The sequence below is a fragment of the Macrotis lagotis genome, chromosome 4 (assembly GCF_037893015.1).
Source record: "Macrotis lagotis isolate mMagLag1 chromosome 4, bilby.v1.9.chrom.fasta, whole genome shotgun sequence".
In the NCBI taxonomy this organism is placed as follows: domain Eukaryota; kingdom Metazoa; phylum Chordata; class Mammalia; order Peramelemorphia; family Peramelidae; genus Macrotis; species Macrotis lagotis.
In genome coordinates, this window is record NC_133661.1 from 72,639,506 (window position 1) to 72,666,476 (window position 26,971).

General features: G+C 35.0%; 1 protein-coding gene across 3 annotated transcripts in view; it reads left to right on the top strand.

Annotated features, from left to right (window-relative positions):
• LOC141521024 (WD repeat- and FYVE domain-containing protein 4-like) overlaps window positions 1-26,971 on the top strand; it is a 238,790-nt gene that overhangs the window by 77,317 nt on the left and 134,502 nt on the right. For all 3 annotated transcript variants that reach the window (XM_074233113.1, XM_074233114.1, XM_074233115.1), the window contains 4 exons: window positions 167-244; window positions 4,568-4,762; window positions 7,644-7,695; window positions 10,996-11,156. In XM_074233113.1, coding sequence (XP_074089214.1) covers window positions 167-244; window positions 4,568-4,762; window positions 7,644-7,695; window positions 10,996-11,156 — 486 coding nt within the window. The remainder of the gene's footprint in view (window positions 1-166; window positions 245-4,567; window positions 4,763-7,643; window positions 7,696-10,995; window positions 11,157-26,971) is intronic.

The following is a 26,971-nucleotide window of genomic DNA, read 5'->3' on the forward strand; positions in this document are numbered from 1 at the left end:
CCTCTAAGGTGATGACCAACATTGATAGAACCTACCAGTATCCCTATCAGAAAGACATCAGGAGTTCCTTCTACCAATTGAAATCATAAACATCATCCTTCTCCTATTTTATAACATTGAATTTTCTTCAAGTGAATTTTAAGATTTGCTTTGCTTTATTCCATAGGATTTTGTATCTTGTATGGAGGAATACAGAAGACGAGGCCAGGAACTCTATGCATCTTTATACAAAGATCATGTCCAGGTAAGAAATAAAGCAATTTTTTCTCCAAATTTCCTATTGAAATTTATTCCCCAAACTTCAGGGAATCAGTCAACAAAAAATGTGTTAAACGCTATGTGCCAGACCTTGTCTAAAGCAATGGGTATACAAAGAAAGACAAAAATAAAGATCCTGTTTTGAAATTCAATCTAATGGAGGAGACAGTGTACAAATAATTATGTACAAACAAAAGAAATATAGTATAAATGGGAGGTAATCTCAGAAGGAAAGCTCTCTCTCTTCTTGTTTTTAGATTTTTTTTTTGCAAGGCAAATGGGGTTAAGTGGCTTGCCCAAGGCCACACAGCTAGGTTATTATTATTAAGTGTCTGAGGTCGCATTTGAACTCAGGTACTCCTGACTTCAGGGCCGGTGCTCTATCCACTGCGCAACCTAGCTGCCCCAGGAAAGCACTCTGAAAAAGTAATAACAAATGCCTTTGATTTAATATTTAAGAGCTACTATATTTAAAATTGGAATGATTTTGACAAGAATCATAGAATTCAAGGTACCCTCATTTTATCGCTGAGACCAAGGGATGATTAAGTGACATCCCCAGGGTCACAGACATAGCAAGTAACAGTCTTTCTGATTCCAAATTCATTGTCCTTTACACACTGCCCCTATGAATGACTAATTTTATTTTGAAAGGTTGATACTTTGAGCTATACTAAACTTTAGGAATAAAAATTTAGAAATAGGAAGTTAAAGTTCTTTTAGCCCAACCCCTTAACTTTTCACTTAAGAAGTCCAAAGAACTGGAGACATTTCTATACCCCCCAAGTTTCTTTCCTTTCTTGTACCTCACAGAACTTAGGTAATGTATCTTTATTACAGTTAATGTGTCCTTTTAATATTAATTAGTTACAGCTTTATCAAAAATTCTCTACTATATTGTAAGCCCCTAAGAGCTCCTCACATCTCTTCTAGTATGGAGCATAGTGTTCTGAACATAATAGATTTAAGGTGTTCGCTAAATCAGATTAAATTCATGATAGTTAAAACTAGAATTTAAGTCTATTGGATTCCAGTCAATTGTTCTTTCCACTATTATCAGGCTGTTCCAACGAGACATGAATATTGTACCAGTCAAACATAAAGTGTAATCTTCTGGGGCAGTTAGGTGGCACAGCTGAGAGAGAGCACCAGCCCCGGAGTCAGGGAGGACCCAGCCTCAGACACTTGATATTACTAGTTGTGTGACCCTGGGCAAATCACTGAACCCTTATGGCCTCAGAAAAACAATACAAACAAAAACAAAAAGAAAAATATATAGCCTTCTATTATCACTAAGGAAAGGCTAACCTGTGAAGGTATTTTAATGGGACTTTGTCATGCAAGATCTAGGGAATAGGTCTTCCTTAGCTACCAGTATTGACCTAACTCTAATTTAAACTACTATCCATTTGATCAAATTTGATCAAAAATTACATATCTATTTGATTTTAATTTAAACTACATATCTATTTGATCAAAAAGTACATAATGGAATTGAAGATAGTCCAGAAAAAAATCAACCAAAATCTCTAGCTTATAAAAGTTAATGACTGAAAAGATGGTAGTATCCTCAGCAGAAATGGGGAAATTAGGAAAGGATTAGGTTTTATGGAAAAGTAATGAGTTATATTTTGGACATGTTAAATTCAATGTACTTATAGGACATCAGTTGGAGGGTTTTTATTTTCCTTTTGTACACAGTAACTCAGGAAGTCTAGCTACTAAGTCAGAAGATCAATCAGAAAACTGAAAGAAGTCTTTGCTAAATGGAAGTATATAAGGGTGAAACAATTTCTTTCCAGCATTAATCTTTTTTTAAATGAGGCAAATCATCCTTTTGCATATTCATTACCATGATGATTGTAGTTACCTTTCTCCAGGGAGACTATAGTGTGAAAGCTTAACCTTTGCAAAATCACCTGTTCTAGTCGTTTCATATAATTCACATTATGGTGTGACTTCAAGATGATATGGCAAGATAACCTGTTAGGTATATCCTATCATGGTACTTTTGTTCCTTCTCCAAAGGGCCTAAGATTAAAAATGTCTAAGAATGTTGAGAATAAAATCTCTTTTTTTGCTCTTCCCCTTTGAGAAAAGTCAAATTTTATATTTTTTCTATGTGAGTTTATGATGCCTTTGCTGCAAATACATGTTAAGAGAATAGATCAGGATAAATAATTTGCTAAGTCTACTTTAACTTTGTAATCCCAGATACCTTGTTATTCAGTGTTTTGTATAAGTAAACCCTCAATAACTATTTTTAAAATTTGAATTAGCTATAGTGTCTATACTTGGACTAAATTGAGTTTCAGTCCAAATAAAAAAAGATTATTAAACTGATCTCATTTTTGTGATTAACTTTTAGGGAAAAGAATATTTTTTATTCTCTCAAAATGCCAGTTACAGGTCTGACCTAGGATCTGAATATCCAACTATTTCCTTCTAAAATTAATTACATTAATTGGAAAAACTTTAATTTTTGGGTGAGAGACTGGATCTCTTCCATTATAGTCCTTCTCTAATTCATTGTCATGGAGCTGTGCAGGTGACTCTAAGTTTTCAGAGGCTATTCCTATGGGAGACAAATCAGGCAAGTCCTACCAAGCTAGAAAGGTTTTGAGAGCAAGTCATGCCACCATTAACTTGATTGGGAATGGCATCTTTGAACACTAAGGACAATTATTATTATTATTACTGGCAAAGGTAGTCCATCTGCTTAGCTTAGGGTGATGAGGCTTCTAAACAGTTTAGACTCAAGTTGATTAATTTTTAAGTCATAGCAGCTACTGACTATCAACCAAGTCAAGCAGGGGGCACTGTATGCAATAGAAGCAGAAATACTCACAACATTGAAATCTCAGGTCTTTGGAGTTGGAATTTGCCTGTGCTTCCCCACCAGTTTCTGAGATTGTGCAGGCTAATGAGATGGGACAGCTGAGATTAAAAACCTACAGAGAATCAGCAAAATTGAATGATAGAACTCCAAGTACCTACTGAAAGCTATTCTGTGGAAGAATTGAGTATGTATTAGCTGTCCTCAACTACATATTTGGCTTCTGTTCAACAGAAGGTTCATGAACTTGAGTGTCACTCTTGAGAAACTGAGTTTATTAATGGAATCTGCTCTGAAAGTTTTCCTTGTCCACTCAATTATTTTTTAAAAAATCAACATCTTTAGGATGGCCTATGTGGAAACATTTCAGATCTTTAAATATTTAAAATAGATCATTTTGATTTTAAAAGGAAAGTAGTTGAAAATACTGTCAACTTGAAGATAGACAAAATACAGATGCTTCTCTTCTTCATAACAGGGAACATCTGCTTTTCTATCCTTTTCCCCTCCATACTTAATGTAGTCAAAACCAAAGTTGACCTTTTGTTTTGTTTCTGTGATAATAATCTTCAAAGATAGTCAAGTAATCTTTTATTTCTTGGGGTTTCCTAGACTTCTTCCTACACTTCCATCAAAGAACTAAAGGTCTCCAACTATAAAAAAAGAAGTGAGGACTATGCATACAATTGGGAATTTCAAAAAAGTGCATAAGAAATAGATAAGGCAGTAATCAGCCATGAAATGGAGACTCAGAAAGGCTAGTTGATTTTCATAGGGTCATTCATCTACTAAATCCATCTTACTAACTTTTAGGCCTAACATTCACCATTCTGGTTATTTTCCTCTGAATACATGTGCTTTTCAATGTCTCTCTTAAAATGGAACACCTAAAATCAACACAGTCCTCCAAACATAGTCTGACCATTATGTACTAGAGTGAATAATCATTTCCCTTTTTGTTTTAGAAAAAAACATACTTCTACTAATATGGAATAATAGGAAGATATCTGAACTTGAAATAAGGAAATCTAGGTTTGAATTCTGTCTCAAAAGTCATTAGATTTATTGAAAATGGAATGAACTACACAAGGAAACAGTATATTCTATGTCACTAAATGTTTAAAAAGAAGCTTTAAAAAGCCACATATTGAGGATATTGCAGAAGGAAAAAAATTTCAGAAAGTGTTTAGACTAGATATCCTCAAAGATCTTTATCACACTCAGATTCTATGGGATTAAATTTGCCCTTTTTCTTATTTTATCCATAACTCAAAAAATTCACAAATACTGAGGATATATTTGTACATTTTTTCCATAATGCTCTTTGTAAATTATTTTCAATATTAAATTATCATATACATGTTGGCCATTATTGTTGTTGTTGTGACTAGAAAATTATTATTTTGAGATTTGTTATATTGCTCAAAGGGAAAAGAAATAGATCTTGAAGTGATGGATACAATTCTGTTTCAGAGACAGAAATGTGGCTACAGCAAAGCAGCAAGTGAATGGGCAAAAATGAAAAATCAACTTTTCAATGAATTGGGTTTGTGGAGACAAAAGTTAGGGACTGTACCCTGCTCGCAGTGGTCTCTTGATTGGCGGGAAGGACCAGTTCGTATGAGGAAGAGAATTCGAAGGAAAATTTCCGGGGAATCCCTAAAAAATGTAAGTCATATGGTTGTGTGTGTGTGTGTGTGTGTGTGTGTGTGTATGTGTGTGTATACATATACATATATATATATCAAAGATTTAGGGCTGAAAGGGCCCTTAAAGTTCATTAACTCCAATCCCGTAATTTAATAGATAGGGAAGTTGAGACCAAGAAAACTTAGGTGACTTGCCATGGATCACACAAATAGTGAATGAGACAGAATTCAAACTTAGGTCTTCCTGTCTCCTAATCAGTCAATATGCATGATGTTCTGTGATTTAAAGAAAAATCACTCATGACCTTGTGACCAACCCTCTAGTGATAGCTCCCTTTGAATCACTGAGTTTCCTTCTCTGACAGGTCTTCCTAAGTTGAAAGGCTACAAGTATAGATCAGTAAAGGACTATATCTGTTGTCAAAGAAACAATTGAGGTAGGCTAGGAGGAGTCAATCACCAGAGAGTTGTCCATGAGGCAATACTTTTTAAACCATAGAACCTCATAGATACAACTGTTAAGATAAGGAGACAGGATAAATAGAAATTAATTAAAAGAGAGGAAAGTATTAGAATTAAGAGGAGTTGAGGATGGCTTCCTGTAGAAGATGGGATTTTATTTGGGACTTCAAGGAAGCCAAGGAAGCCAGTAGGAGCAAGAGAGAACAACCAGAGAAATGCTTGGAGTCAAGAGACGGGGTGTCTTGAAATTGTTGAGAAGCTAGTGTCATTGGATAAAAGAGTTTATGTGGGAAGTAAGATCTAAGAATATTTGAAAAGTAAAAAGAGACTAGGCTATGGATACTTTATGTGGGGAAGTAAGGTCTAAGAATATTTGAAAAGTATAAAGAGACTAGGCTATGGATACTTTTAACACCAAAGTAAAGAATTTGTATTTGATCCTGAAGGTGATAGGAAGTCATTGGAATTTATTTGGTGTGACTGTGTGTGGGGGGGAGGTTGACATGATCAAGCCTACACTTAAGAAAAATCACTTTAGTGTCTGAATGGATGATGATTGGAGTAGAGAAGAGAATTGAGGCAGGAAAATCTATCAGCAGACTATTTCAGTAATTTAAGCTTGAGATAATGAGAACCAACATTAAAGTGGTGGCAATGTCAGAAAAAGAAGGGGGCATATTCAAGAGATGTCAAAAAGATAAAATCAACAACCCTTAGCAACAGTTTTGCACTGGGAGGCAAGAGATAGTGAGAAAATTGTAATGAATCCTAGGTTATGATTCTGAGGGATTGGGAGGATGGTGTTTCCCTCTACAATAATTGGGAAGCTGAGAGGCAGGGAGGGATTAGGGGGAAATATAATGACTTCTGTTTGAGGAATATTTGAGTTTAAGATGTCTTTTATAATCCATTTCTATTGGGGCAGAAAAGGTAGATTTGAGAATCAACAGCATAGAGATGGCAATTAAATCCTTAGGAACTAATGAGATCGACAATTGAAGAAATACAGAAAAAGAAGATGACCACAGAAAGAAACGAAGGATACCTTTGGCTAAAGGATATGATTTGGAGGATGAAGAACAAGGGTTCAACTGTCTCAAAGATCTTGAAAGAGGTTCAGGATAGCTAAGTGTCTCTTCTAAAGTTATTCATTTAGCATAATTGCATAAAGATTTGAGCCCAAATCCAGGTCTTCTGATTCCAAATTCAGTTAGTCTTAGCATATAGAGGTGGAGTCAGAAAAATAAGTTAGAATCTTGCCTCAATCACTACCTGTATGGCTCATGGTGAGTTACTTAACCTCTTTTGTCTAAGTTTCCTTAAATGTAAAATTAAGGGTTTGATGTTAATGACCTTTTTTTTAGTTTTTTGCAAGGCAAACGGGGTTAAGTGGCTTGCCCAAGGCCACACAGCTAGGTAATTATTAAGTGTCTGAGACTGGATTTGAACCCAGGTACTCCTGACTCCACTGCCAGTGCTTTATCCACTGTGCCACCTAGCTGCCCCTTAATGACTTTTTAACCTAAATCTATGATCTGACATTTCTCCCATTGACTGCTCTTTGAAATCTTGTCATTATTAATGATGAAATACAAACACTGTTGCAAAATTATTCGAGTAATTTCTTCAAGTTCATTACCTTTTAACTTGATCTTTATCCCATCAAAACTCATATCAATACCAATTTAACAGGTTTCCTTTCTGATTATGATTTAAATCAGCTAAATCTATAGGTTTTTGTCCTTGATAGGTATTCTTAAACCAATGAAAGAAGTTTGGTTTGGTTTTTGGGGATTTTTTGTCAGCCTATTTGGAGTGAATACTGAATTTTAGTTTCCAAAGACTTTCTTGATCCCATTTCATTGATATTGCAAAACGTAAGTTTCCATTTTCACATCATTTGCATGTATTTGACACTTTATAAAAACTTATGAGGGAAACTAATATTTTTTTTCAAGAAACAAAGTGAGAAAAAAGTTAAAACAACTTACTCAACATGCAAATGGCAAAGCCAGAGATCTGGAAATCAAGATGATCTCCTTTGGTGTCTCAGCCAATGCTCTGTTGAATAGATTGTATCTACTAATTATTTCTTCTTAGTATAACAAACAGAACTGAAATCTAGATGACCTAAACACAATATTTAATCCTTATATTGGCATCATATATATTTCTCTCATCATGTAATTTCTCTAAAATCTATTTAATGATGATTGTGGGCTATTTGTTTTGACCTTTGAACTCTGGCACATTAGTATTTATCTTTTCTTGTCTTTCTGTAATCCTTTGTTATCTTTCTCTCTGAGTGTAATCAAAGGAAACTGGTGTGTGTGTGTGTGTGTGTGTGTTTGTGTGTGTGTGTGTTTGTGTGTGTAGGGAGAGATGCTCCCTATATATATCTTGATAATTATTGTTCCTATATATTGTCTCATTTCTAGGTTAACCAAGCCAAAAATAATGAAACTTCTCCAACAAATGCTGAAAATCAAGGTATTAAATGATTTATTAACTTAGTTAATTTTTGTCCTTACAGAAGATGCCAAATATTTTAGAAGAAAGAAGTTCTCTTGCTAGGGTATTATCTCATACATTATCCTTTAGGATTGAACCTTATTCCTAGAGAAACCATTAGAATGTTAGTTTCCTGAATTCAGGCCAAGATCACCAGGGTAGAATTTATGTATCATCATGATGCCAAGTCTTGGAACATTTCAGCATTTTCCAAAAGCAATTAGACATATATTCAGAGAATGAATCAAAATACAACTTAGAATTGTTTTTAAAGAAAGATAGTAAAAATGCTGCAATTTGAAAATTGATTTATAAGAAATTATATTTTAATTAAAACAGTCCTTTTACTAGTATAAAAATAGTTTCAAAGGGGTCTTTTTGTGAGGAGAGGTCCCTGGAAGGGGGAGGAGGAGAAGGGGAAGTTTCCAGAATCATATTTTTATTGGTAATGGAACTCTATACATTAATGTAAATTAATGACAGCTATAACTTAAAACTGTTGCTTGGGGCACTAAGGTTCAAGTATAATATGTAACAAGTCATACTTGAATCCAGCTTTTTCTGAGACCAAGACTAGGCCTTTATCCATCACATCATGCTGCCTTTCTTCGAACTATTACGTAACTCTGTTTGAGTCATGTCCAACAAATTCCCATTGAGGGATTCAATGAAAGTTTGAGTTTCTTTGCTAAGATCTTAGTTTTATGGTTAAGGCATTATTCACATGGCTACATGTTTTCTTTCTTCTTTTTTCTATTAATCAGGTCCCCTTCAGGTTCAATACTCAGGACATATGCACCCATAGTACCATCATACAGTAACTTCTAAAATCTGCTACCTGAGCAAAGGACAGTTTCTTTTTTGCTGGAATCACATCTCATTTATCTCTTTTGATATTAAAACACAGCTAGATTGGTAATAATCAACTTTTATTATACTGTTGCACTTTGCACAGAAACAATTACATAGGGCAAATGTAAATATTAAATTTGCCTAAACCCCATCATTGGAGGACCTAGTTTCCATGATCAGCTTGGGCATTCCCCAGCTGTGTGGTCATTGGCCAGTTATCTATGCTCTTAGAGTCTCAATTTTCTCATCACTGGGGCTGTTGTGTGAGGAAAAGAGAGACAATGTATATTAAGCACTTTTAAATATTAAAAACTATTGAAATGCCAGTTATGCTGCTGCTTCTTTGGAGTTTGGATATGGTTGAACCTTAGTTCTAGGCAGCTGTATAAAACACTAGATTCTCAAAGACCATAGTGGCCAAATAGCTGCCATACAAGCAGTATGAAATTCCATGACCATAGTCATTTTGCTTGGCCAATTATATAAGGAAGGAGTATGGTGAAGCACCTTTTTTTCCTCACAGTATATAAAAATGATTATCTTTGTTTTACATGTGGGGAAAGTAAGGCTCAAATAATAGAATAGAATTGATAGTGAATACCAAAAACAATCCCCAAGTCTTCTGATACTGAGCCTAAATCTTCTTGTCTTCCCTTGATACTGTTTACCAGAAGTATAGAGTTTAGAACAGTGGGGTGAGGGTGGGGATTACATGGTTCACTTAATAAAATCACATGTGGAGTCAACAAAAGACTGAATGTGTGTGATTAGAGGAGAATGATCAGCATGGTGACCACAAGATTCAGAGTCAGGAAGATATGGGTTCAAATTCTGTCTCCAAAATTTACTATCTGTGTTATCATGGGTAAATAGTTTCTGAACCTTAGATTCCTTATCTGCCAAATTCTTTTAGTACCTACCTTACAAGGTTACTATAATGCTAAAATAAGATGTGTGTAAAATACTTGACAAGCTTAAAGTATTATCAATAACAATGAGAAACTATATAATTGGAGAAAATTGGGAGGATGCTTAGTCAGGAGTTGCACAAATATAGGGTAATCATAACCCTATTCAAATAATTAACAATACCTATCATCTCTATTTAGGATTACCTACCATCACAGAATTCTAGATTTGGAAAAGGACCATGGTTAATTAATATCCCTGGTATGGGGCTCTCCTACATCCTTTTATTGGGATTTACTCCTTGCTGAGGCAGCCCATGCCATTTGGAAAGATCTCTGATAGAAAGTTTCTCTGATATCAAACCTAAATCTTCCTCTTTGCAACACCCAGAGTTATTACACTTTGTCAAATGCCACACACCCAGCCACAATCACATACACACAGCTGAAGTTTGTCGCTTCATAATCATAGCTATAGATATGTGAACATACCTCTGTTTTTCTCAGTTTCCTAAAATGTAAAGTGGAGATAATCACAGCACTGAACTTGATATATTGTTGGGAGGATCAAATGAAACAGTATTTATAAAACATATATGTGACAGGTAGTATAAAATAGATGCTATATAAATTGTAGATATTAATAATGATAATGATAAATGCGGTATTGAAATTACCTAATGAAAAGATTTTTCATGCTTTAACTTTCATAAGATAGTAGTTACTTTGATTCAGCTTAATTTTTAAGTGAAAAAATGTAATTTTGGAGAGCTGTTGATATTGTTCTAGACCAGAGCTATCAGATATGTAGCCCTTGGGCCACATTCGGCCCACAATGCCTCTGAGTGCTACCTGAGTCAGATTAAAATATAATTGAGAAATGTTTAACAAAATTAAAATACATTAAAACATAAATAATGTTAGGATGTGATTTTATGTCAACGTGTGCCTATAAGGATCCTTATGTACACTTTAATGCCTTTCATTCTTATTTGAGTTTGACTCCTTGTTTGTGTTCAGATGAATATTATTTCTCTCTAGCTTAAAGTCACTTTTAAATTTTAAAATTTTATTTATTTTACATGTAGAAATAATTTTCAACATTAATTTTTGTAAAGTTTTTCTCTTCCCATCTTTCCCTCCCCCACCCTAGGAGAGCAAATAATCTGATATGGGTCATGCATGTATAATGATGTTACACATATTTCCATATTGGTCATGCTATGAAAGAAGAAGCAGAATATAAAGGGAAAAAACCACAGGAAGGGAAAAGCAAAAAAACAAATTAACGAGGTGATCTGTCTTTAGACTCCATAGTTCTTTCTCTGGATGTGGAGGACATTTTCCATCACGATTGCTGTATTGCTAAGAAGGACTAAGTCATTCATAGTTGATCTTTTAGTTCCAAATAATCCTATTGTCCAAGATAGAATATACTGTGCAAAAGTCTAAGTTGCCTTCCCTCTTAGTAGGTCATCTTGTTTACTCTGAAACTGTGCTTTCCCTTGTGATGATGCAGATGAGTTGATGCCAGATGAAGATGAAGACAGGGATGACGTGGAAGACTGCAATCAACTGACATTCTTCCCTGCCTTGCATGAAAGCCTCCACTCAGAAGATTTCTTGGAACTGTGTCGGGAGAGAAAAGTAATTTTACAAGAGTTGGTGGACAAAGAAAAGGTACCATCTTTGGTGAACTAGAATCAGCAGCTTCCTATGAAGACAACCAGCTGTCTTCATTTGGATGAGTAGGTTTGGATGCCTATTGTACCACTGCTGGATGCCACTGGTAGAACTAATGGAATTTTGTAGCAAAATTAGACAAACTGGTTAACGTTGAAAGCAATAGGCCCTTTGATTTTTAAAGGAAATGTCCAAAGATAGGTTATGTGACTCACCCAAGCTCTCTAGGAAAAAAGGAGGTGGGGCAGCCCTTCACATGGGTCTGATACCTCTAAACTAGCGCAGCCCCTTTACTGCCTTCACCATAAGGCCATAAGTAATACCTGAAAGTAGAACAGGAGAAGAGGAATGGGAGGAATTCTCCTGATGTCTCCAGAGCCTCAAGTGTGAAGATTTTCAGTTTGTGGCTCCTCAATTTTCAAGTCATGGTTCAAAGTGACTCTGACAATTCCAAGTTCAGACTAGCTGGTTCAGCTCAGTAGTCATGGTAACCCGGGGTGAGCATGCTTCAGGTATTTTATAGGAAGAAGAGCTCTTTCCAGGTGAAGGCAATTGGGTAACCTCCTCCCCAGTGATATACCATGAAAGGAAATACCAATCAACAAGGATTCTGAAAGTTTCTAGCCTAAAACCTTCATGACCTATAAAATCAATGAGTAAATAAGTTCTTATTAAGCATTTTTTATGTGGCCAGTTTTGATGGAAGAGTCAGAAAAAGGGGTAGAGTAGGAAAAAGGGGAATCTAGTAAGGAGGGATGGGCATGGAAAAGGAATGAACAGCCCTTTAAAGAGCAAAAAGTTAAGCCAGAAAAATATGTTGGGTTTTTTTATGAGATTTTGGCATTCATGAAGAAAATTATATAGCTCAGTACATTTAATCCAGTGTAAAGGCTGAGTTGGTAGACATGGTAGTAGCATATGAGAAATGCCATTAAGCTGGAATAATTTCTAACTCCTCCACCCCCATTCTTTAGGCTTTGTATTTCTTTGCTTAAATGAGGATTTCTTAATCTGGGGTCCTCAGATTTCAAGGAATCCATGAACTTGGATGGAAAAAAAAAAGAATATCTTAATTTCACCAGCCTCTAACTGAAATTTAGCACTTATCACCACTTTTTTTCCTGGACATTCTGGCTTCCTTTAATACTTTTCTTATGTATTAATTAGGTGACACAGTGGATAGATTGCTTGCCTTAGCCTAGAGTTTAGAAGAATTGAGTTGAATTCCTGCTTCAGACACTTATTAGCTATATGATCCTGAACAAGTGACTTAGTCTTACTCTGTCTTAATTTGGATATCAATAAAATAAAGATAATAATCGCAATTAACTCATAGAGTTGTGAGTTATCACATATGTCACATATGATAATATATCTAGTATGATACATATAAGTGACATCAACAAATTATATCATGTACAAAGGGCTTTGAAAATCTTAAAGTACCCTTTAAATGTTAGCTATTATGAAGCAGGCTAGACTGACATTAATCTTTTTTCTGCCTTATCATTCATGATGGACATAGACTTCTAGTCCATTGAAATTCTTAGATATTTTATAAAACATAAACTTTCAAAGCTTTCTTCTTCATCTTATATTTATGATATAGTTCATCTTTTTCAAATCCAAGTGAACCCCCAAATTTTTTACCCTTCCTTTCTAATACATTTCATTATATTTGATTGGGAACCTGAGGTTAGAACTTTTGAAATCTTTCTGGATTCCTTCCTGTATCTAATATTATTAGTTATTCCTCTCAGTTTTGTGTTATTTATCAATTTAGTGAAGTAGGCATTTATGCCTCTAACCAATTGTTGATAGGAATGTTAAATGGCTTAAGTCAAAGACAAATCCTTGGGGTACTCCATTAAAGATTTTAGAGATTGAATAATGTCTTTGAATAATGGAAGTAATGGCAGTCAATCATTTTTTGCTTTTCCCCTTTCTCCTGCTTCCATGAAATATTACCAAATCCCAAAGATGACCCTTAATCCCTGACCAGTGGTCAGATCTCATGGGAATTTTCTGACTTCATCAGACTGACAAAGAACAAAGTGTGGGAGATAATAGAAGAAATTCAGAGCTCAACAAATATAACCCATTTCTGAGTAATCATCAGCCTAGATTGCATCATCATAGCTAACATTGGAAATCATCTCCTTTGCAACATTCCCATCTGGGTCTAAATTCAGACTTTTTCCAGTTTTGAGACAAGGAGAATTTCAGCTCCCTGGGCTTAGCCCTTGAAAAGCTGGCATGACCAATCCTCTGTTCCATAGTGAAGCAACAGAGTAGTCGTTAGAAGAGGACCTCTGATTATTACCTTATTAATTCTTCACTTCTTCCATAACTAGTGGTTCAGATGATGTAGAGTTTGGTTTTTTTTTAATTACTATAGAGGTCTTATGACTGAGGGTGGAAGGTAAGCTAAAAATTTAATGAATTTTAATTTATTTTAAATATTTATTTTATATAATTAAATTTAATGGTAGTAACTATATAAGGAACACCTGGGACTCTCAAAGACTTTTTCCTGAGTGGTCCCTTGTAAAGATGTTCCCCCCAAATCAGTTATAGAGGATTACATAACTAGAATGTCTTTGAGTTCAAAGGATGTTCAGAAACTATCTAATTCAATTCACATAATACTGTGAATCACCTCTACATTATCCATCAAGTGGTTATCCTACCTTTATTGGAGGACTCCAGTGAAAAGGAGACCACTGGTAGCCCACTCTGCTTTTGGATAGCTCCAACTAGGGAGTTAGGTTGAATTTTTCTATAGTTCAAACCTAATTTTGCTTCTTTGCAATTTATACAATTCCTTTTAGTTCTGCCCCTCTTTTCCCATCCTACCCACCACCACCCCTGTCCCCAGGTCAATTAAATAAGGGTAATCCCTCTTCCTACTGACAGTAATTCAGTTACCTTTTTATCCCATCCCTAAATCATCTCTTGTTTGAGTTAACTATTCCCTTCAAAAGGCATTCTTCATTATTCACTTCAAAGAAGTTGAAGTAGTCTTCCCTTCATGAGGGAAGGAATCAGAGTTTGTGGAATATGGTTCTGGACCTGTGATCCCATCTGCTTGGAAGCTTCCAAAATGGAAAGTCCCTCTAGCAATACAGAACAAATTTCTCATCTACAATTTAGTTTTAGAGAGCTGTCTAGGGATACTGGGAGTTTAAGTAATCTGGCTGTAGCCATATAAGCCATTATGTATGAAAGATAGAACTTGAACCTGGTCCTCTAACTGTAAGACCCACTTCTCCACCTCCAATATCACACTTCATTTGTGATAGACAGACACATGCACACACAGGGGAAGAGGGAGAGGGAGAGAGGGGGGAGAGAGGAAAAGAAGTATAAAGAAAGAGGGTGAGGGAGAGGGGGACAGGGAGGAAAGGGGGGAGAAAAGGGGAAGGAAGGGGGAAAAGGAGAGAGAGAGAGAATCAGAGAGATAGACAGTGAAAGAGAGAGACAGAGAGAGTGAGAGAGAGAGAGAGAGAGAGAGAGAGAGAGAGAGAGAGAGAGAGAGAGAGAGACATAAAGGAGAGAGACTGAGAGGGACAGAGACACAGACACAGAGACAGAGGAAGGAGGAAGAGACAAAAACAGAGCCAGAGACATGGAGAGAGGAAAACAGAGGGGGGAGGGGATGGAGAGTGAAAGAAGGGGAGTAATAGGGGAGAGGCTGAAAAAGAGAGCAAGAGAAAAGCAGAGGGAGAGGGAAGGTGGAGGAAAGAAGGAATAAGAGAAAGGGGGGAAGGGAAAAAGAGACTGAGAGAGAGAAAGACAGACAGATAAAGAAGGGTGGGGGAGAGGGAGAGAAGGAGAGACAGGGAAAGAGACACAGAGACACAGAGACAGAGTTAAAGAGAGATAGAGACAGAGAAAGAAGGAGACAGAGACAGAGAGAGGAATAGAGATGGATAGATGGATAGACATATAGATAAATATAAATGTACATATGTAACTTCTACATTTGCATGTATAAATATGCATATATATTATATTAAACTATATCCATATTTATATTTACACCTTTCAAAATGTTGATATGTTCACATACTTACATATCTATATCTGTCTATCTATCTATCTATCTATATATATATATACATACACACACACATATATATATTATACACACACACACACAAATAGGTAAGCATACCACACCCAAATATATAGTTAAAGTTCATAAGAAAAAAAACTGTTAAAATCCTGGTTTCCTTTAATATCACTCAGGGCATTTTTGGTTACTCTTTACTCACTTTTCTCATAATGGGAAAATTTCTATTGAATATTTCTCATAGTAAAGTATTAACAAGTTTTTTAATTATATTTTTATTGATATACTTTGTTTTTTTATATCATCAAAATTTCTACCAATATCATCCTCCTTTCACTCTCCCAGAGTTCCATATTATATGACAAATACTATAACAGATTTGGGTTTTTTAATACCAGTTTCTCCTACCCAATGAGTATCTGGAGTATTACATCCAATAGCCTTTCATCATAATCAATGACTAAGCAGCTGTTTTTTTTCTGTTTGTTTTTGTTTTGCTGTTATTTAAAAGAATGAACTTTCCTTGGCATTTTTTTTACTGTGTTCATGAGTTATCTTTTTTGGCATCTCCAGTAGAACAGTATCTCTCCCTGGAGTCTTCATATTGCCATCTGTCTGATTGCTCCCCACTCTTGCTAGGACAGAGCACAGATGTGGGTATCTATCTTATACTTAAACTTCAGGTTCTTTCTCTAGCACCAAAGGAAACCCTTAGAACCCTCAGCCATTTTCTGCTGGCAGTGGTGATTGTACTGCATTTTTGACAGAAGTACCTTAAAAAGGCAGCAGGGGATGACATTTTCTGTCCTGTATTCATTAAGTTTGGATGCTGTGTACTTGCATTGTGAAAGCAACCTCCTGGATGATTTATATTTAAGTGACATCTTGGACCTGGATTCCCCACCATGATGGAACAAAAGTCCTGTCTCTTTAGGACACTTTGACAAACGTTGAAAAGATTCTTATCATGGGTTGGGGATTTTGATTTGGATTACTCACTGTTCCCTGTCCTCAACAGTCCTCGCACCTCTGCTTTTACATAAACACATCTAAATACTGATTAGTAAGAACAATTATTTACCCTGAATATTTCCATTGAACTCAAGCTAATGATCATATCTGACATAATTATAACTATGAAGACTACAAATTTGAACATCTACCTGTAAACTCTATGTCTACAATGTAATTTCCTCCTTGTTTCTGTCTTAGACTATAAACTCCTTTAAAGGTGCATTTCTTCTCTATACATCCCTAGTTTCTAGCACAATATCAGGCAACAGTCATTTATTAGGTATCCATTATGTTACCTGGTAGGCACTTAATAGATGTTTGTTCCCTTTTCCCCACTTTCCTCATGCCCATTTGCTTGCATTCATATTTTATTCCCCAAGGAGAATAGAACCATCTTGAGAATACAGACTTTCATTTCCTTTTATTCCCAGAACCCAGCATAGTGTCCTTCACATAATAGGAGCTTAATAAAAAGCTGAATTAAGTTATATTGGATTTTCATTAAATTCACTTTTATGTTTTATTTTTTAAAAGCATTCTTTTTTATTAATCTGTTTGATGTTCAAATGCATTAAATTGACAAGAGCATCAACAATGGTTCTGAGTTCCACATTTTTTCTCTTCCTTGCCTCCCCGAGACAACAAGTAACCTGTTATAAGTTATGTATGCACGGTCATGTGAAACATCTTTCCATATTAGTCAGGTTATGAAAGAATAATTAGAACAAAAGGGAAAAACATGAGAAAGAAAAAAACAAAATTTAAAAAGCGAAAATAGTAGTCTACATTCAGACCCCATAGTTCTTTCTCTGGATAGATGGCTCTCTCCATCACCAGTCTTTTGAAACTATCTTTGATCACTGCCTTGCTGAAAAGGGTTAAGTTGATCATCACACAAGGCATATAATGTTCTCCTCATTCTGCTTACCTCACTCAGTAATAGTTTATATGTGTTTCTAACTTTGTCTGAAATCTGCATGTTCATGATTTCTCAAAGAACAGTAGTATTCCATCACATTCATATAATGCAACTTGCTCAGTCATTCTCCAAATGATGAGTGTCTCCTCATTTTCCATTTCTTTGCCACCATAAAAAGAGCTGCTGTAAATATTTTGTACATTTGTATATGTAGGTCCTTTTCCCTTTTTATGATCTCTTTGGCACATAGACCTAGTAGTGGTCTTACTGGCTCAAAGAGTATGCACAGTTTCAAAAATCTTTGGGCATGGTTCCAAATTGCTCTTCAGAATGGTTGAATCAGTTCACAAATCCATTAATAAGTAGTGTCTCAGTTTTTCCACATCCTCTCCAGCATTTATCAGTTTCCTTTTCTGTCATATTAGCCATTCTGATAGATATGAGGTGGACCATTAGAGTTGTTTTCATTTGCATTTCTCTAATCAATAGTAATTTAGAGCATTTTTATGACTATATAAAATGACTATAGCTTTAATTTATTCATCTGAAAACTGCCTTTTCATATCCTTTAACCATTTATTAATTGGGGAATGAATTGTAATCTTATAAATTTGACTTAGTTTTCTATTTATTTTACAAATGATTCCTTTGTCAGATACACTATCTATAAAAATTGTTTCTCAGCTTTGGTTGCATTGGTTTTGTTTGTGCAATAACTTTTTAACATAATCAAAGTTATCCATTTTACATTTTATAATGTCCTATCTTCTTTAATCATAAATTCTTCCCCTCTTCATATATCTGACAGATAAACTAATGAAATTCACGCTTTAAAATAGCTTTTCTAAATTTAAACCAAAAGATGTGGCAATAATTGGTCGACCTAGTTTTAAACTCTTAGTTTTATTGGAAAAAGACCTAGATTTATAAAGTATTTCTGGTTAATGAAATTAATTATACCAAGGCAAAAGTTGTTTTGTATGTATGTATGTGTGTATGTATGTATGCATATATACATGTATATATATATATATATTTATATGAAATTCACAAACCATTCTATGAGTACCATAGAATATAAACAGTTGGATGGGATTTAAATCCCTTTTATTCTTTCATTTCTAAATTGATCATCCTATGAGAATAATCAGGAAGGTGAAGAAGCCAGTCATATGGCAATTTTGTATATCACAGGTGTTTAATAAATGTTTATTGGATTAGATTGGAAAAAATGGGTGATACTTAGCCTAGAGAAGGGAAGAATTAGTGGGCGACAAGGGTCAGATCTATTCTGGTTAGCCCTGGGGTAGGGGTGCAGAGGGGAAGAATGAATCTAGAAGCAATGAATGAAAATTGCACATTTACCAACTTAGACTTAAAACCAGGAAAACTTTTTTTTTTAGAAAATAGAGCTTTCAATAGGAGGCTGGCTGTCTTTGTAGGTGGTTATGAGATATCTTTAATAAAAGGTTAAATGTCAGATATGTTGTAGAGGCAAGTCTAGGGGAGGAAAGGTATGAATTTAGACTAGTTGGTCAATAAAGTTTTTTCCAACTCTAATATCCAATTGTATGTGAGTAATTTATTTGACATTCAAGAAATCTTAAGTCATGGGGTAACATTTTTGTTGTTGTTTTTCCTAAGTTATTTTGTTGGAACAGCTGCTTCTTTAAGATAGGTTAATGCAGTTAAAGTCAATAGTAGATGACCATAGATTACATTAGCAAAAGAAGGAACTGGACATGATCCAGGAAAGAACAAGATGTTGATGCAGTCATTGATGATAGCCTAAAGCATAGCCATATCCAGACTATTTAACCTGGGAATTTAATGCTATTATTGATTCATCGATCAATTGGTTGTGTGCCCACGGACAACTAAAACAAGGTCAAATTTGGCTACCCCTTTACCCTATTGGAACAATTCATTTAACAAGTATTTATTAAACACCTGATACATATACTCTGTGTGTGTGTGTGTGTGTGTGTGTGTGTGTGTGTGTGTGTGTGTGTGTGTGTGTGTGCAAGCCTCCTCTATCCTGGATGCTGTGTAGATAAAGACAAAAAAGCTCCCTTTACTCAAGGGGCTTTATTTTTCTAATGGAAATAAAATGTACACATATAAGTAAATGTAAAAAAGATTAGTAAAAGCTATATAAAGTAACTTCTAGGGATTATCCTCAAAAATGGAATTATTATGAAAGATATCACATAAGAAGTCATACTTAAGCAGAGCTTTGATTGAAAATATGGATTCCAATAGTTAAGTGCAATTTCAACCTTGAAATGCCCAGAATGGACCATGGTCATTGTGGACCATGAGTGAAAAGACACAGGGATAGACTGTGAGATGTTGTTTATGGGCAAGAGCAGGTAAGACAGTTTGGTTGAAAGCCACATAGCTTGAATCAAATCAATCAATCAGTACTTATTGACAGCCTACTGTGTGCCAGGCACTGTTAGGTGCTGAAGATATTTTATCATGTGAATCATTGGTAAAGTTTTTTGCTGTTAGTCTTTCTATAACAACTATTGTTCATTGTAGTATCTAGTTTTCAAGTTTTATAGGGACATGTTCTTTCTTTTAAAATTTAATGTAAAATTCTCTTAATCATATTAAGTGTTCTATCTAAATTGTTCTTCTCAGTCCTTGAGAGATACTCTCTATCCCTTGACAAAATTCAATTGTTCTGATGGTCCAAAAAGCCCACAAAAAGGCAAATCCAATTTTTTTTATCACTAATGGTAATTTCCAACTTCATATTCCCCATATATTTCCCCCTTTTGAAAAGGGCAACTAGGAGGTATAATGGATGGATGGAGTATTATTGCCCTAGAGTCAGGAGTACCTGAGTTCAAATCCGGCCTCAGACACTTAATAATCACCTAGCTGTGTGGCCTTGGGCAAGTCACTTAACCCCATTTGCCTTGCAAAACAAAAAAAAAACCTTAAAATAAATTGGGTTTAGCCTGAATTCAAATAATATCATCAATTTCTCTGAAAGTGAATAAGCTTGCATCGTCATATCTTTGGACTTATTTGAATAGACTGAAACATACAATTTTTTACTTTCACACATTGTTTTTTTGAGTCTTCTTGTACAAAATGACTAACATGGAAATGTTTTACATTATTTCACACATATAACCTATATCTAATTACCTTTTCAGGTGAGGGGAAGGAGAAAGAAAAAGGAAGGAATAAAATTTGGAACTCGAAACTGTAAAAAAGAAGCTAAAATTGTATAAATATGTAATTGGGAAAATGTAAAATATATTAAATAGAAAAAATTTGGGGCTCAGAATCAAAAAGAATTGAGTTCTTATCTCACCTTTGACACTTATGGGTGATATGACCCTGCACAAGTCATAAAATAAGATAAAATCATATAATTTGTCCTAGAGCACATAAATAGTAAGATTCAGAGTTAGGCTTAGAACTTGGGCCTCAAAACTTTTGATCTCATTCAGATTCACTGACTCTACTATGTGTCTCAGACAAAATCCTAGGACTTAACTATTAAGTCAAAACATGATTGCATCTCCATTGGTAGTTCTACATTGGGAGTTCTCCACACTAATGAAATCAGAAATTTTTTAAGTCTTTGAATGTTTTTATGCTATAAAAATGTTTAGTGTTGTATCATTTAGTTCACCTAAGAAATCCTAAAGTGTGTGTCATATATCTTGAATATATGCTTTACCTATGCATATATAATTGTTTATTACACAGAAAATCAGAAAATTTTTCTAATCCATATCATGGCTTAGGGGAAAAAATATACAAACCATGAACTTGAAAAAGGCAGTGGTTTGAATTAATTTCCTTTGTCTGAGAATTCTAGCTCAGGTTGCTTTGAGCAATACCTGGGAAAGTAATTATTCAATTACTGTATGCCACCTTTGCTTCATTGATTAATGATTCCAGTAAGTACCAGACTCATTTCACTGTAAAATTGTTCAATTTTGACATAAGGGGAGGTTTATTTAATATATGTTAATTGTGAGCCTTTGTCAGCAGGCTGGCTGGTGCCTCATTATCATGGCACTTAACGGCAACCCTAGTTGTGATGAGTTGGTCCTATTGAGCTTCCATTGCAAGTCTTCTTGGAAGTGTGTATGTCTACTCTACAAAATGGGCTTCTGGCTTAAAGCCATAGTCAACTACTCAGTGGAGGGGTTTTATTGTGTGCATATTTTTTGCTCTCTGATCTTACAACAATGCTAAATTATTTTTCTACAAAAGAGAATTGATTATAAAAACTAAAATAAATTTTAATGGTAGTGCTGCCCAACTGAGAGATTCCTTGTGAGCTATGGCATTGATCAATATCTTCTAATATCTCCCAACTCCACAGAATCATAGAATGCTTATATGAAATGGTCTTCAGACCTTGTCTCATATTGGTTATAGATATTTATAGCACCCTTTCTCTATAAAACAGCTAGGACTAGAAATCCATATTCCTGACTTGGTGTTGCCAGTTCTGTCTCATCACAATCAGTCCAATACTGGTCTCGAGATCGATCAACTGATCATGGTCATTATTAAGACGAAAGTGTTATGCCAACCTCCCAACCAGTTAAATCTCATTCTAAAAATGTTTCCTTGAACATGGTAATAGGGGCATGATCTGTGTTGGCTTCAAAATGTGTGACAGTCCTATCATTGTAAGAGGTTTTTAAAAAGATGTTGGATGACCTCATTCGGCTTAATGTAGATTAGAACATTTCATACTTTGCATTTGTGTCAGATTAAATGAACTCTGAAACTGCTTCTCTGAGATTCTCTGATTCTCTGCTTGATATAGCAACTAAGTCACTCATTCAGATCTCATATTGGGCTCAAATATATTGAATAATAGTTTAACTCATGTAGTTTGAATTTGGGGATTCCAAGTTACAGTAAGTGACTGGGTGACCATATTAAGTCTGGTATCTATTTGGTGAGTTGCCTCAACTGAGAAGCCAACTAGAACCAGTCTAAAAGAGGAATAAAGCCCAGGAGTGGCCATAGTCTTTCCAACCTGGGTGAGATAGGGAAAGCCAGTCTCAAAAATAATGAGGATGAGGATGATGATAGCTTATTTCCTTTGACACTAGTCAGATTAAATGCCCAGAACTGACTGCATCTTCTGAAAGGGAGTACCTTTTCCCGAGTTAAGGCTCTGGAAGACACTATATTTTGTGGTTAGTTTAAATGAGGACACAATAGTTCATTCAATTCAATAAATATTTATGAAGCAAAGATATTGGAGCGGTTTGCCACTTCTTTCTCCAGGTCATTTTGCAGATAAGGAACTGAGGCAGTTAAGTGACTTGTCCAAGTGCACACAGCTAGTATATGTCTGGATCTAGATGTGAACTTAGGTCCTTCTGACATCAGGGCTGATGCTCTATCCACTGCACCACCTAGTAGCCTATTTTATATATGTTTGTTTTTAAATGTTTCTCCCTCTCTATAAATGCAGGATCCTGTTGTTGGTTTGAATTTCTAGAACTTTGTACAGTGTCTGATACAAAGTATCTACTTAATGAGTGCTGAATTAATGTTAAAATCTGTAAGAGAAACATGAGTCTCTTCTACAGCGTCTCTGCCAAGTGATTCTCCATCTTTTGCCCACAACCCCTCAATGATGATGAACTTAACGGAGGCATCCTGTCCTTCATTTGAGCAGCTCTAATTGTAAGGCATTCTTCTCTTGGGCTGAAACTAGCCTCCTTGAATTTTATCCAGAGTTCACCACAGGGAGTACCTAGAAATTACTTTGGCTTTGGCACATTTCCTGGACAGTCCAGTGGGAGCTCTTCACCCTGCTCCAAGTGAGTTTAGAGGTGAAAGTCTACTTACTTGTGTAAACATACCAGCATCGTGATCCATGGTGAGGCTGATATCTGTTCCAGGGAGAATCCAGGAAGGATTTGTGTTTATACTATGGCTTAGATAAGTTGGGAATCAACAACGCTCTACTTTTTCATCAACAGATCTTGCCCTTTGTTCTTCCCTTGCCTCTACCTTGACATGTGTCTTAACTCTATGCCTTGAAGCCCCTTGACAATATTTCCTGACTTATTTTATATAAAGATTTCTATGCCTTACCACCCACTCAGCTTATGAAACTCTAGGTAATTTTCTATTCAGCTGATGACTCTTTTTAGGTTTTATTTCTCCCAAATGCAGTGTGATCTCCTTGAGGATAGGGACTATTTCAATTTCCATATTTATACCTTCAAGGTATAAATGTTTATATAATGTTTAGCAGATAAACATATATATATATATATATAAACATATATATATTTTTCATTCATTCATTCAAGTAAAGCAATGAATGAATGAAAAAATATTAAGTACTTATTATTTGTTCCTAATATTCTATATCCCAGATAGGGAAACTTCCCAGTTTATTCAATATTTGACATTTTTATATGACCATAGATTCAATTCTCTCTATCACCTTGGTAAGACTCCTCTAGAAATGTTTCAATTTATCCACATGTCTCTTAAAACACCATGTCCAAAATGAAAAGCAATAGTCTTTATGTTATCTGTGTACAAAATACTTTGATACTGTAACTTTCCTTCTATTAATGCAGCCTAAGATTGGATTCATTTTGGGGGGAATATGCCAAAAATTGGGCCATTGTAGAGTCTGTAGTTCACTAAAACCTCAAAGCTTCCCCCGCCCCCATAAATCACCATATTGCCTTATCTTCTCCCTCTTATACTATGCGCAGTTCTTTCTGACTCCAAGTTCAGGATTCTATCCTCACCTGGCTGTTTCAATAAGTATCTCCAGGTGGAGTAGAAATGAAGGATAAAGGTAGCCTGCCTACCTATGAAAATCAAATGTTAGACCTAAAAAACCATCCCACCACCAACCCGAGAAGTTTAATGATTATGTTTTCTTATGGAACCTCTTAAAGAGATTGTATCTGGCCTGACTCTGTAGGACTCTTACACAGTTATGGACATTACACAGGTATGTAATGAAAATGAAAAACGATTCATAATTATATACTACTTAAGATCATACACTCATTGGACCTTCAGTATAAATTCATAAGTGTATTTGGGGATCTTCTGATCCACAATTCTTTTTTTACAGTTGTGTAAACTGAGTCTCAGAGTAAACTGAGTCCCTATTTATTGCAAAAGTAGTAAATAGCAGAGTTGGTTTTTGGCAAAGCAATTCACTATCCTTTTTTTTTTTTGCTTCAATGTCCTCATTTACAAAATGGGAATTAGAATAAATCTATCTCCCACAGTTGTGAGGATCCAGGGAGCTAAAAGATGTGAATGGGTTTGCAAACCATAAAATATTATATAAGTGTGAACCATTATTATTATTAGTATTATTATCTTAAAATATTTTACTTTTAAAACCAAACATTCACACCTCTTAAAAAGATCAATAGACTCATGGCAAGAAGATCTTTAATATGAATAGCCTGAAGATAAATTCATTCTAGGTTCCATTTAAATGTAATAATAGGTATCTATTCACTTAGGTTCATGTTCCAATTTTTTAAAATGCCTATCCTTCCTTAAAGGATCAATCTTTAAGCTATTATACTCTGTCTCACCAGACATCTTTCTTGTGGTTAGGTTTATATTGGTTGTTACTTAAGTCTCTCAAAAGAAAAGCTCTCAGAGATGGGGTTTGAAAAAAAATCATTCAATATAACATGGCATAGAATTGTTTGAAGGATCTCATGCCAAAATATATGTGCAAATACTAGAATTCAGGACTGCACCATTCCCACTGATTTTGATATTTTAATTTCCCACATGAGGGATGATATACTGCTTCAGAGAATATCCCAAGACAGTCATGGAGAACATAGATTGGACTCTGATTAAAGATAAAATAAGGTGACTTATATTTGAGCCTGTAGTCCAAAGGGCAATTTTTGACAAGATGCTCTGACAAAATGGGTTGAAGAGTTTCAAGTTAAAGAGACTAAGGATGTTGAAAATGGAAAACTAGGATTCTAGGCACGCCACTACTTAGGAAAAATAGATAAATCCTTGTTTTGCTTAAAAAGCAGGGAAAAATTTTTTGTGGTTAATAATAGACTGGGGGGGGTGAAGAAGCTGTTTATATTTTCCTTCCATTTTCATTTCAAGTTGCAAATTCCTATTAGTGTTTTTGCCTTTTATTTAGCCTAAAATACTTCTTTAACATTATCTTATTAATCCTGAACAAAGGAAAGAGAAAAGAACAGGTATTTTATGAAATTTGGTGTTAGAACAAACTAATTGGGCTGAGTTTTATAGAGAATACTTTTATAGAGAATACTTTAACATGAACTTGTTTACAAAGTCACATTCTCCTAGATCAGAGGTGAATATCATAATTTGAGATTAAAAGGATCTTTAAGAAAACATCAAGGGAGGGATAGCTAGGTGACCCAGTAGATAGAGCACCAACCCTGAAATTAGGAAGACCTCAGTTCAAATCCAACCTCAGACACTTAATACCTACTTAGCTGTATGACCTTGGGCAAATCACTTAATCCCATTGCCTTGCAAAAACAGGATAAGAAAACAAAAAGGAAAAACATTAAGGGGTTCCATAAAAGTTTTAAAATAAATCTCATTTTATCCTTTCACCAAACCTAGGGATTAATTTCTGTTATTATTCCCAGTTTTCAGATGAGAAAATTAAGATAAGGACTAAAAGTTATTTAAAGTCACACAACAAGTTAAGTGTCTGAATCTGAATTTGAATTCAGATTTTTTTTGACTTTGGGTCATGCACTTATTTTTTGAAAATATTTTGATAATTATATTTCAATAGAATCGAGTTCCTTTATTATCCAATCTTTTATTTTATTCATTTAAAATATGTATTCTTAGAAGTAGTATGTAGACTTCACCAGACTATGAAAAGTATCCAAAACAGAGGTAAGAATCTCTGATTTATTGGGATACCCTCATTTTACAGGGTTCAGCAGTGAAATGATTTGTCTAAGATTAAATAAGTATAAGTAACAGAATTAAAATTTGAACCTATATCCTCTGACTTAGTTTAATGGTCTTTATGTCCCTCTTCATTGAATTCTCAATACATGGAAGCTTAGAATGGAGGAGATGATTCTATGGTTAACCAATCCTATTCATTTTTAATCTCTTTCCAAGTGTTAAGCAGACATTAGTTCTTAAATAAATGTCCATTTGCTGGAGAAAATGTCATATTCTTATCTACAGTAAACTACATTAGAACTATTGATCTTCCCTTATATGTTTAGAAATAGAAATTTGCTTGGGGGGAGAGAGGGTTTTTTTTCTGATTTTATTTTGGGAGGGGGTTAATCAGGGGTTGACTTGACCAAGGCCACACAGTGTCTGATGCCAGATTTGAACTCAGAGTGTCCTGACTTCAGAGTCAGTGTTCTATTTTGAAAGGTTGTTTCTATAGTGTTGATGGGACTTCTGTGTGTGTGTGTGTGTGTGTGTGTGTGTGTGTGTGTGTGTGTGTGTATGTGTAGGGGGGAGTGGTTATTAAGCAACAGTCCATGAATTCAAGAGATTTGTGAACTTGGATGGGAAAAAATACATTTTTGACTTCACCAATATCTAACTGAAATTTAAGCTTTCTTTTGATTACGTCTAAAATCAATAAACCATTATTCTGAGAAGGAGCTCATAGACTTCACTAAACTAACACAAGGATCTAAGATATAAATAAGATTAAAAATCCTTGTAATACAAGGAGACTAAGGGATACAGCTATCATGGGGAAAAGCACAGAAATCTGACACTTTGAATAAGGGAATAAATTCTCAATTCCCAACGTGA